Here is a 12,513-nt window from a genome sequence, read left to right as displayed (position 1 = left end):
GCCCGAGCCACCGCGGGCCAACTTCCCCGGGGCCAGGAGCCCTAGGAGGGCCCGGTTTCTCCCCGAAGCAGGCTCTTCCAGCATGCCTAGTGAGTCTTACAAGGATGATTTTTTAGCAGAAATGCTGATGATGTGAGCACTCGCATGTTTATTTTACAAATTCTTGTCGTAGAGCAAAAGCGTCTACCAGCTCCATACATGGCTAATTGCATAATGCTGTGTCTGTGTGCTGAAAGGTGTTTGCTTTAAAATGTTTATGGAGGATGCTCTTATCTTGTCTATCTGATTAAAATTCATTCATGCCATGAGCGATCCAGTTAGACTTGGAAGCAGAGAGTGGGAGAAAAAGCAAAGCTGAACGCTCTTTTCATTGGAGAAATAGATTCTCCTTCCCCAGGTTTTGGAAACTGTCAGTGGAGTCCGCAGCCTGAGGGGCAGCAGGCCCCCAAGGGAGGTGATGGCGCCGGGCGGAGAGGTGGCCAGCTGTCACTGGTGGGGACGGCCGGCCCTCGGTGAGGGAGGCCTGGCTCTTCTCCACCAAGTCCTGCCTTCTTCCTGGGGAAGGGCCCCGCCGTGTGCTTTCATTTCCCCGACCTTCCTGAGGGCTAGCTTTGTGGGCCTGCCTGTCAGCAAAGTCACATCCACCGCTCAGCGTACCTGCAGGAGCCGGGCGGGCTGGTGAAGACCCTAAATACAAATTCCCTCGAGGCATTGTTTTCTGTCCCCCAGAGCTGGCCCATGAGGGCCACAGTGGATGCTGCTGTCCCGTGGTTCTCAACCAACCAGGGCAGATTCGTGCCCCCCTGGGGGACATCAGGGGACATTTTTGACTGTCCCATCTTGGGGGATCCTACTGTCATCTGATGGCTAGAGGTTAGGGAGGCTGCTCAAGACCCCTGCTCTGCCTGGGGCAGCCCCCGTGACGAAGTGACCCAGCCCTAAATGTCAGCAGTGCCGTGGCTCAGAGACCTGGTCTGTTTGTCGCCTGGGCTGCATTCCCCTGACCTCGGACCTGGGTCGTGAAATGGTAGTTTAGGTCTGGGAGGGGGGGGCAGGGGAAGCCCACCCCACCAGCATGGCAAGAGGGAGGAGGCTGATGTCAGAGCCCCCGGCGCATCAGGGTTTCGGGATAACTGCGCACCCCCCTGCCCTGAGACTTCCGGCCGCCTGGGGCCGATGGAGCCTGGGGTGTGTCTGTGTGGCAGATGGCCCCAGGGGAGGCCATGCCCCCCAGGCCTGTCCCAGCTCTGTGTCCAGCTTCAGCTTTGCTTAGGGCCCCTCCTCAGTCCCTGGGGAGAGGCGCAAACCGCACAGTCTGTGCGAAGTTCTTGCCACAAGAGGGCTGCCGGCCACCCGAGGGACCCGGGAGGTGGCCCCGCTGTCCTGCCGGCAGCCTCAGCTGGAACCAGATGGGGGGCCCGGCCTCTCTCTGGGGTCCCGCGGGCAGCGGGCCTCCGGAGTCGGCAGTCAGTTCTGCTCCCTGCTCGGAGGGCGCAGGTAGAGGCCACCTAACTCCATTCCACGGATGGCTTTACCTGGCCTGGGGACGGTGCTGGCACGGGGGGTGGGGGGTGTCAGACGGAAGAGGACATGTCCTCCCTCCCTTACAGTTCTTGTTTGGCACCGAGATGAGTACGTCCTGAGCTGATTATTGTCGGAAGTGTTGTTATTATTATTAATTGGTAATTAACATGATTATACCTATGATCATGTATTAATAATGCAGAATGACAGTAGCACATGGCTGTTGGTAATTGAGCAGACACTGTGTGCTGGGGCTTGTCCGGCGTTCCCCTCCCACCAGCAGTAGCAGGGTAATGCTTGTCTTCACCCCCACTTTCCAAATGAGAAAACTGAGACGCCAGGCACCTGGGACGTGTCAGCGGCCACCGAGCTGGGGCCGGGACCTGATTCCAGAGCGCATGCCGAGGCCTCGCGTCCCGCCTGCTCCCCAGAACTCAGAGAGGCGGATGTTTCTGGAAGGGGGGGGGATGTCAATGGAGGCCATCTGGGAATCCCTGGCACGGGGGGCCTCGCGTGGAAGCGAGGAGGGGTGGTGCGTCCGGGAGCCCACGGAGCCCTTCCTTTGAGACTGGGAGCGCAAAGGAGCTTGCCTGGGTCGGGGTGGCTGAGCCCTCACCCTCCTTGGTAGTGGGGGCGTAGACCCTTTATTTTCGAGAGCTCCGGAGAGGCTCTGACTCACTCCCTTCCCTTTGTGTTTGCACAGGGGGCAGATGGCATCCGCGGTCTGAAGGGCACCAAGGGCGAGAAGGTGAGTGGCCCTTCCTTCCTGCGGTGGCCGCCTGTCGCACACAGCCCAGAGCGGGGTTCAGGCTGGTGGCTCCACCGTGACAGCGCCGGATGCAGCTGAGGCTCCTGTGGCCTCTGAGCAGGAGGAACAGGATGCACCCTGAGGCCTAGACTGTTTGGAAAAGGAAAAACCATTCGAAGAGGACAGGCTGTGGGTGTCCCTCCTGGCGGGGCTGAGGGGCTGGGGCTTTGCACCCCCTGCCCAAGGCCATGGCTCTGGCCCAGCACACAGCCTGCCCCTCACCTGCAGAGGCCATGGACGCCCCACGCCCCACTCCCGCCTTGCAAGGGGAGGGGCAGCCCCTTGTGCTGTAGCAGAGCCGGGCGTGGAGGGAAAGCGGTGCCCCCATGGCCTCCGGCTGCTCCAGGCATGGGTCCTCCCCTGCGGCACCGGCCAGTCCTGAGGTGGCTCATCACGTGGCTGCCCTGGACGGGGATGGCAGGGAAGCCGGACCCTCCGTGCTGTGCGTTTGCCCAGCCGGCTGCCTGGTGGAAGGCGCAGACGCAGACGGGCTGCCTCAGTTCCCTCTGGGGAGCGGCCAGGGCAAGGCAGACCTCTGAGCCCTCGTGCTGGGGCATCTGAAGTGTGGGGACCGAGGGCCGGCGGGTCAGGGCCATGCACGCTCCCTGCAGGGCAGACCACGTCCCTGCCAGCAGGTCCCGTCTCCCCAAATTCCTGCGTCCTGTTGGAGGGGCTGCCCAAAGCCCCCGGAGCGCCACGTTTGTCTTGTCACTTTGGTCCTTTAGCTAGAGACAGGGCTGCTTGAGAGAATATGGATTGGGTGGCACGGGGCAGGCCTCTTCTCCCGGAGGGTCCCTGAGCTGTCCTATCCTTCTGGGGTGGGAAGGGGGTGAGGAACTGCCTCCCGGGACCGTGGCACCCTTTGAGCTGCTGCAGATGAGTCCCTGGCACTTCACCGAGCTGCGGTGGCCTGGGGAGGGACGAGTTCTTGCCCCATCCCAGAAAGCTGCCTCCCTCTGGGTATGAGCTCCTGGCCGGCCTGGGTGTTGAGGACCAGGCCCTGGATGGGCGATTGAGATCAGGATGCAGGGCCTGGACCCTGGGAGGGAAGGGCGAGCCGGGTGGCCCTGGGCAAACCACCTGAGGGTCTCTGAGGGTGTCTCTGTGGGGACTCGAGTGGACAGCAGGCCACTGACATGTGTGAATCCCCAAATTCACAACTAGCAGGAATGTGTCCCACTGGCCCAGAAAATGCAGGACTGTGTCACTGAGGCCTGGGCCCACGGCAGGACTGCCCGAGCCCCAGGCCCTTCCCTCCCCTACAGCTCTCACGGGTCCTGGCTTCTGTGGGGCCTCTTCCCTGCAGCCCCCCTCCGGTGCTTGCTGGTCAGTGGTCACTGGGCCCCAGCGACGCCTGGACTGGATGCAGCCGTGGGTGCGGGGGCCAGCTATGCCCAGCTGTGCAGGGGACGCTGGGCCGCGGATTGTGAACTTGGCCCCATGACCGCAGAGGGTTAGCGGGATGCCCTTCACGAGGGATGGCTCGTGTACTCAGAAGCCCCCCGCCCGGCGCGACCCGTGCTTGCTCAGCGGCTCTGTGGCCGGAGCTGGGGGCCCTGTGCTGAGCGCTGGGGACCAGCCGTCCAGGAGGTGGGCTCTTTCACACAGCCCAGGCATCGTCTTGTTCCTTGTCAGGGTGAAGACGGTTTCCCTGGGTTTAAAGGAGACATGGGCATCAAGGGTGATCGGGTGAGTGTTTTGGGGGTGTCGGGGGGCAGAGGGTGGTGTCGGGGCCATAGGGAGGGGCCAGGGGCGGGGCCAGCAGAGGGGCCTGGGGGAGGGCTGGGGTTTTTGGGGCCACAGGACAGCTTCTTCTTAGGTGAAGCCTCTGTGGGGGCTCCTGGCCCTCAGGCGAAGACTGCTGGGGGCCCAGAGGCCTGGCTCTGTGCATGCCGCCCTCACTGGCCCCTCATTTCTGGTTCAGAGCCCTGGCGGCTCTCTTCTGGTGTTAACCCCCTGTTACTGGGGTCACCTGTCGTCACCTGGCCCCTGTGCCCTATGTCCCCACCCTGCACAGGGGGTTGGTGGAGACGTGTCATGTTTTGGCCGACACTCTAAACAGCAGAGCAGTTCCTTTGTCTCAGAAGGGTGGGGGAGTTGTGGGGGGCAGAGGGGAAGGGGCTACAGACATGCCCTCTGACCGGGGAGGGCCGGGGTCCCTGCCCACCCCCACACAGCATCTCGGTTCGCCAAGCATTCTTGCGTGTTTTTAGGACCCTGAGCAGCTCCTGTGTTCATGTAACCTCATCCTGGGCTATCAGAAGCTGCAACAAACCCGTTCCTTTTAATGAATAATTCACCTCCACTCCGGAGGAAGCCAGTCGCTGCTTGGGGAAGAGGGGGCTTGCTCGCATGGCAGGCGCCCGGCAGAAAGCCATCGGCTGCGTTTTCATCTAAATGAGGAGAGGGTGATGCAGATGACGTGGGAGGAAGTGTCCGGGGAGCGGGTGGCTGCCACACCGCGGTGAGGGCACTTTGAAGGTTCCCTCCCAGCTTCAGAGTGAGCCCAAAGCCCGGGCAGGAGGGAGCCAGGTGCCTGGGCCGCCCGGTGGGCACAGCCACGGCGGCAGCCGGACGCACACCTGGACAGCCGGCTGTCAGCAGACACAGGGCTGTCACGCGGCTGCCGAAATTATTCCCTGACAAGCCAGGCCTGCAGGTGCCTCTTCAGAACACGCCAGGGCGTGAGAGCCCCACACGCTTGGCGCGGTGTCCTAACCTCAAAAGGCAGAAGCAATCTTGGCTTCTATCAAAGGAGGAGGAATGAAAGAGAAAGGTTTGTTTCACGGTTATGCCCCAGTCGTGTTCCTGCTGCACAGCCGTTCTAGAACTTTCTCCATGGTGACAGGACTCCGACTCCCCCCATCGGAGGGGCCTCTCTGTTTGGCTGGTCAAAGTCCTTTTTATTCTGTCTCTAACGATGCAGTAGCCCGCATTTGGGGGCCATATTACAAGGACGCATTTTCAAAAGAGATCGCACTAAAGACGATTGGCAGGCACACGCCAGGCTCCGTGAGCAGGCCCGCTGTCGGAATTAGGTGAGGGTGGGACTGGGAGCCAGGACTCTTCCTCAGCCAGGGAGCTGGAGTCATTGGTCTCAATTTCCCCCGGAGAGAAATTTCCGCCCAGCACTGGGCGTTTTCTAGGTGCTCAGTAAATGTGTGAAGGACTCTTTTGTTGATGGAGAAAAGCACTTGTTAGGGACCGAGGGACCTGGGCCTGCAGACACCCTGGACCACACATACAGGGGAATTATCGGTCTTCACCCGTGTGGTGTGCGTTTTTGTTGTGGGTGGTACAGCTGTCTCGCGGCTGCTCCTGGGAGCCAGCGATCATTGGGAGACTCGGCACTGGGCAAAGAGCCAGGGTGGGCGCTCAGCCGGCATGCTGCCGTTGACCTCAGAAAGCCCCCAGACCCTCGCGCTTGTCTGGGCCCAGGCCTCCCTATCCATACCGTGGGCAAGTTGGGTGGGGCAGTACTGGGACTCTGTCATCTCTGGGACACGTGCCGTGGTCTTCTGTGTGCCAGCCATGCCCAGACAGCTGCCCAGCCAGGGGCCTCCTGGGGCTTCAAGGGAAAAAGCAGGCCCCTGCACATTGCTATTCTGCTGTATTTGGGAAAGTAGCGATTCAGAGCTCCCCGTGTTAACCTGTTATCTCAGCCAAGAGGGGCTCATTTGGAGAAGGGAACTGGGAAGCAGAAGCATGTGGCTTTGAGGAGAGAGTCACCCACCTCTGTGCAGAGGGACGGCGTGGCCATTCAACAGAGAGCCCTGTAGCTTGCTGCACGCTGCTCTGGTCTTGTCTGACCCAAGCACCTTCCGTCTGCTTGAGCCGCCTGCTGGGCTGAGCGGGCTGAGCAGTTCCTACAGCCCTGTCTTACCCGGAACCCGGACTCTCAGGCCCAAAAGGGCCGTGGGAGTTGTGGGTGGGGGATGAGACCGGGGGTTCTCCCTCACCTTCTCTTTTCTGACTTGCAGGGGGAGATCGGCCCCCCTGGTCCTAGAGGAGAAGATGGCCCTGAAGGCCCGAAGGGTCGTGGAGGTCCGAATGGTGACCCTGGTCCTCTGGGACCCCCTGGGGAGAAGGTATGTGACTTGGGATGCTCCCCCCATCCCCCGGGGACAGACCCTTCTGATGGCCTTGGCTGTCTGGCCAGTGACTCCACCAGGCTGAGGCCCCCAGATGGGCATGGGTGTGATCTGACCAACCTTCCCAAGGGATTTATCTGTTGACAGGTCCATCCTTTTCTTGTCCCGAGCTGGGTCTTTCTGAGCACTTTGCCAGCATCCTGGGAGAGCTCCTTCCTCCAGAGGTTCCCGGAGCTTGGGTTGTGAGTCCCAGCAACCTGGCTTCGTCTTTCATGTGGGGACGCCTGCAACTATCCTCACCGCTGCCCTTCGGGGCTGCCCCGCCCTCCCCCTTGGCCCTGGCACAGGAGTGGGCTCTCAGAGTGCCCCAGACATCCACTCTGTCTTGCCCCAAGGCTAGGACTCTTTTACAAAAGGTTAAACAGAATCTCAAAGATAAAGAGTTCCTTTTATGGAAGATTGGTCTCCAGTTGCTTTTGCTTTCAGCCATGGCATCTTTTCTACTTGTGGGGCCTTTGCTTTTAGTTAGGGCAGGATTTTCGGGAGACACAATCCCAGGGGGCAGGCAGGGGTCTCTCCAAGTCCTTCGGTCTTTGGAAACCGCATCCTGCTCTGGTCTCTGCTGACACATGCCGGCTTTCTCCGCTTGGAGAAAATGGATCGAGAAATACGGTGCTGGCCAGATAACGCAACGCCTTCTTTCTCCCCAGGGAAAACTCGGAGTGCCAGGATTACCGGGTTACCCAGGAAGACAAGGACCCAAGGTAATCTATGAGCATGTCAGGTGTTTGGACACCCCCTCAGGGCTCCTGCTTGCCCTGCCCCCTCTCACCCAGTCACCATTCCTGGGGAGGCTGCTGTGTCCCCCCCACCCCAAGTTCTGCCCTGTTCACAGCCTTCTGCATTAGTCTGGCCGAGTTGGAAGGAGATGCTGGGACCATTAGTGGAGCCTTGCAGAGAATGGGGCAAAGCCAGCCAGAGCTGAGGGCTGAGGGCTGCACGCTGGGTCCCCAGGGCCTGTGCCCACTGCTTTCTCTACACCGAGCACCCGTGCGGCCTCGCTCACCTCTGCTTCACCCTGGAGATTGGAAGGTTATTTGCTCGTAACTGAGCGTCAAAGAGAGATGAAACCTTCCTTATATGAAAATCATGTTCTGCTTTAAGTAAAACAGCTCCTCGAGGCTTTGGAAATCATTTAAAACATTGTTTTTTTTCAAATCTCAGCTTTTATTATTCATGGTTCTTCCTTAAAAAATAACCAGCTGCCTGTACTGGAGACATAATTAGTGGTGCAGGAGAGCCCCTGTCTCTCCCAGGTTTGCATTTGTGTTGTCCTGCTTCCTGGGCTTCAGCGCCTCTCCAGACTTCCAGGCTCACTCAGTCTCATTAAGGGGAAGGGGCTGGCTGCCCCTCTGGGTATCCCATCTGGCTAAGGAAAGAACAGTCCTTCCGTGGAATGCTAATATCCGGCCCCGGGCACATAGAGCCGTACCTTGTCTGCAGGGAGGCAGTTTGCTGTGAAGCAGGAATTTGTTTAGTGTCCGACAGTGGCATGCTGGACGTGGCTGTCATGTGGGGCCCACCACGTCTTGGAGGAAGAGGGGCTGATGGACAGGTTTTCTCTCCTGAAGTACATGTCGCTTGGGGGGCAGAGTCGAGAGAAGTTTGGGGGTGTGTGGATCAAGTTCAGGCAGTGTCCTTGGAAGGCAAGGGTAGAACTTAGAAGCCACCTGGCTGTTTTGAAAGTCCTTGGGAGTGCCTGGATGCAGCCAGTGAGCTCTGTGGGACCTGCACCCAGGTATCTGTGGCACAGTCTCCGGCCCGGATTGGCAGGTGGGCGTAGGGGTTGGTGGGCCACGCTCAGCCCCTGTGAAAAGTGCAAGGTTTGGACATTTGTGAGCTTTTCCTGGTCTAAGCACACATTCGGGTCAGGATTTTGAGCCACATGGAGAGTAGGGGCCCACTGAAGATAGTCACCACCTCCCGTATATGTGAGGGGTGGGGGGCGCCTTCATGTCACAGGAAGTTCACCCGGTAGGTTCTGGATATTCGCCACATCAAAGTCCTGAGTTCATCTTTTGTCTACATGCCCCTTGTAGGTCTCTAGAAAGAAATAGCTGTTAGTTGCTACAGCCAGTGCATAAATTTGCATTGATTTCTGACTTTACAAGCTGCCATGCTTTATTTAGAGGTGTTCTGGGAAAATGACAAAACATGACAACAAGGCAAAGTAAACAAAATATCATAAACGTGAGATTCACATGTCATCTCCAGTTCATCTCAGGAGTCTGTGCACCCTGTTCTTCCCAAATACCAGTGTTTTGGAGACCTGGCTGTAGAGAAAGGGAGAGAGGAGAAACATGGTTCAGACAGCTTTGGTTTTTAGATTTGGACTCTAATGATGCTCAGGAAATATTTATTGAGATTCTCAGGAAATATTTATTGAGTGGGCGGGTGATGGATGGTGGATGATGGGTGAGTGGATGGATGGATGAGTGGATGTGCGGGTAAGTGGATGGATGAGTGGATGAGTAGGTGAGTGGTGGATGGATGGATGAGTGGATGTGTGGATGAGTGGAGGGGTGGGTAAGTGGATGGATGGATGGACAGGAGACAGAAAGACAGATGGATGGGTGAATGAGTGGATGGATGGCTGGATGAATGAATGGATGGAAGGATGGATGGATGAATGGACGGATGGATAGATGGGTGTGTGGATGGATGGGTGGGTTGGAGGTGGGTAGAGTTTGTGTCTGAGGCTGTGCAGCCTGGCACATGCAGCTTGGCTCATCCTCTGGCCCAGCTCTCATGCTTCTTCATTAATTTCCTCTCTTTCAGGGTTCTATTGGATTTCCTGGCTTTCCTGGTGCCAACGGAGAGAAGGGTGGCAGGGTAAGGCTAGCCTGACCTCTGATCTGGTGGCTTGTTCTGCTGCCTTGGTATTTAATGGGTATATTTTCTAGTACGTCTTGTTTATTTTTACCCACTCTGCTGCCAAAACTGCTTTCCAGACAGCTGACCTTAAGCTCGTGGTCTTCGGCTCCAAGCGCCGGAGACTCTTCCTGCACACGAGGCTAGGTGGTGGTGGGGTAGGAAGGGCAGCAGGAGAGGAAAGCCTGTGGGGGGAATAGAGCTTTCTAATAAACAGCATGACTCCGACACTCCTCCAGTCATTAGTGAAACCCGGATTCTTCCCTTTCAACCCAAGTGATTTTTCCTCCAGGCTAAGTTTAAAAGGAAGGGAAGGAGAAAAAGGAATTTCCTCCTTCTTTGTATGTCACCCACTTGGCTGATCCAAATTCAGGAAGTTCCTCCCCCTCGTTATTCCCCAGCTGCCATAGTCACAGGGCAGCTGCCCGGTGCGGTGCGCTGTGGTCCCCTCTGTCATCAGCATGAACTTCGGCATTCTGAGGGGCCGGTCGGTGAGATGTGTGCGGGCAACGCCTTGGGGGAACCCCAGGCCTCAGAAGGACTGCAGCTTTTGCGTGTCCTGGGACAGCGACCCCCCCCCCCCCCCCCCGCCCACGCTGGAGCTCCTGGTGCAGGTGGAGGCCTGCACCTCCTCTGTGCACCTGCTCCAAACTGTCCTATTGTGTTTGAGCAGAGACCGTGTGTGAGCTCTCCTGAAAACAGAGAGAGACGTCAAGCCGGCCGAACCTGTGTAAACAAACGTGTCTGTCCGATTCACAAGAGAGGAAACAAGGGACTGCTCTGGGTGCAAGCCCAGTGTGAACACAGGGGCACTGTTGTCATCTGGGTCTGGGTCTGTCTCTCTGCTGTGTATCGGCACGTAGGCCCTGTCTGTCTGGATCTACATCTGCGTGTGTGGCTCTGTGTGGCTCTTTCCTGTCCGTCTGCCCATGTATCCCTCACCTACCCACCTCCCTACCTGTCTGTCTGTCTACCTGCTTCTTCCTTCTAGGGAGAGTCTGACAGATGTCTTTGGGGAAGGCTGTCCTCTGGAGTACTCACAGAGGGCACCTGGAAGCGTGGGGTGACAAGGGGATGGTTCCTGTGCTGGAGGAGGCCTCATGACCTTTGGCACCACCTTGCAGTGAGACTCTCCAAGAGGGGTCATGACATTCAGCATTTGGTCTTGTGATTTGACCACAACCCCTGTCCATGGAGGCATCTGCCTGGCAGCGCCAGGGATCAAGGCCCCATGGGGGGCTGGGTCATGTGGAGCTGTAGAGGCCTGGCCGGCGACCTGGAGCTGCACTGTGGTCCAAGCCCCACTGCCCTCTCCCTGCCCCGCGAGCTGCTCAGCCTCCCACCCCTGAGCTCAGAAGGCCGGATGGATGCCAGGGTCCCCTCGCCCCGCCCCCCCCGAGCCCCCGTGGGCCACTGTCCTCATGCGTCGGTGCCATGGGTCACCGGGGACACAGAGAGAACTGAGGTGTTCCGAGAGCAGGGCGGCGTGGGGCAAAGGGCTTGCTCTGGTGAGCTCGTAGTTCCCAGGCCCTGAAGCATGGACACCCCGAGGAGACCATCTACGCTGGGAATTTCCAGGGATTTTGCAGCTTGTGTGTGGTGGTATCTGTATTTGGTGGCCACCGTGGTGGGGTTGGGCCCGGATGACAAAGATGTGAACTTTGACAAAAGGGAATGGCTCGGACTACGGCCGAACCGGACCGGCCAGCATGTCCACTCATCGTGGGAGAGAAACAGTCCCCGTGCCCCTCCTGGGGGCCGGGGACACAGAGGCAAGCAGAGGACATGGCATCTGGAGGAACGCGGCCGAATCTGTCCCTGGGAAGCGTCCGAGACGGCCCTTCGCACAAGCGAACCAGCGTCCTGCTGCGGTTTTATATGCACGTCCTGGCAGAGACCCGCACTGTTCGCTGCTCGGCTCATGGGCTCCCCATGCCCTAGTCCCCACAGGCGGCAGAGGACCCACGTTCCTGCAGGGAGAGGAGCCCCCGATCACGCACGTCCACGGAGCGCCCCCTCCAGAGAGAGATGTCTGTATTCTGGAACTTTCCCCAGGGAAGGAAGGAGGCATCGTCTTCCAGGGGCAGTGACCTTCCCTGTGCCCTTGTGGTTTTCAACCCTCCAGGGACTGTGGCAGTCCGGCTGGTCGCCGCCCCTTCTCAACCAACTTGTGGGGTTGTTCTTGGCATCTTGTCGCTGTGTCCATCCATCCATCCGTTCAAACAGCAATCATGGAGCACCTCCTCTGCCCCCCATGTCCCCGGTGCTCTTGGAGCCCTGAGGATGCGGCAGGAGAAGCCCAGGTCCCCGCCCTTGTGGACCTTGCCTTCTAGAGGTGGGGGCAGTGGGCAAATCTGTAAGTAAAGCAGATGGCGTGGCAGATGGCAGTGTGTGCTAGGAGCAAAACAGAGCAGGATGGGCAGGGAGGGGTCACTGCGGAGGTAGGCAGGGGTCAGGGACGGACAGATGCCTGGGAGGAGCGGGCCTGAGTGGGGGGCAGAGTGGGGCTCAGGGCCTGGGGCTGTCCCAGGGACGAGAGGATGGTGAGCATGTGGAGGAGACGGGAAGGGACGGCATCCCCGGGATTCAAAGCCACCCCGTGGAGCACAGTGCGATCTTGCCACTTGACTGACGGCGCTGGCTGCTTTTAAAAACATCCTCCCCGAGAGTCCCAGATGGAAACCATCGAGATTCGGACGAGAGCCGTGGGCAAGGTGGTGAGAAGTGGAAGTTCCTGGTGCTGGTGGTGGAGCCTACTCCTCGCCGATCCTGAGCCATCCGCTGACCGGGAGGGCGGCTCCGCGGGGCTGGCGGCCGAGGGGGACCAGAGTCCCGAGATGCCACCTGCGTTTAGCTTCTCGGCTCGAGCAGGGCTGTTTCTGGCGCTGCCTGTGCCTCGCCGGCAGGGACGTGAGCACAGGTGCTCACTGGCAAGCCACAGAGGAGACTGTGGATGGGGCACTTTCTGTCCAAAAGCATCCGTGCCTCTCTGTCTTGGCTTAGTTTACAAAGAAGACGCGGGAGGTCCGGGTGGACCACGGTTGGGACTCCCCTGCTGTCTGCTCTGGGGTGGGTCATCTCTGTGGGGCAAGAGCGGGCCGGGGCCGAGGGTGGGGGTGTGGGTGGAAGCTGGGGTGCACCCACAAACATCAAGCAGCA

General features: G+C 59.0%; 1 protein-coding gene across 1 annotated transcript in view; it reads left to right on the top strand.

The window, feature by feature from the left end:
* COL5A1 (collagen type V alpha 1 chain) overlaps window positions 1-12,513 on the top strand; it is a 154,285-nt gene that overhangs the window by 101,780 nt on the left and 39,992 nt on the right. The window contains 5 exon segments of the mRNA XM_035723591.1: window positions 2,228-2,272; window positions 3,968-4,021; window positions 6,313-6,420; window positions 7,134-7,187; window positions 9,262-9,315. Of these exon segments, the coding sequence (XP_035579484.1) occupies window positions 2,228-2,272; window positions 3,968-4,021; window positions 6,313-6,420; window positions 7,134-7,187; window positions 9,262-9,315 (315 nt within the window).

Source organism: Zalophus californianus, chromosome 13, assembly GCF_009762305.2.
Source record: "Zalophus californianus isolate mZalCal1 chromosome 13, mZalCal1.pri.v2, whole genome shotgun sequence".
In the NCBI taxonomy this organism is placed as follows: Eukaryota; Metazoa; Chordata; class Mammalia; order Carnivora; family Otariidae; genus Zalophus; species Zalophus californianus.
The sequence above is the reverse complement of the archived record's forward strand: the minus strand, read 5'-3'. Positions and strand labels throughout refer to the sequence as shown.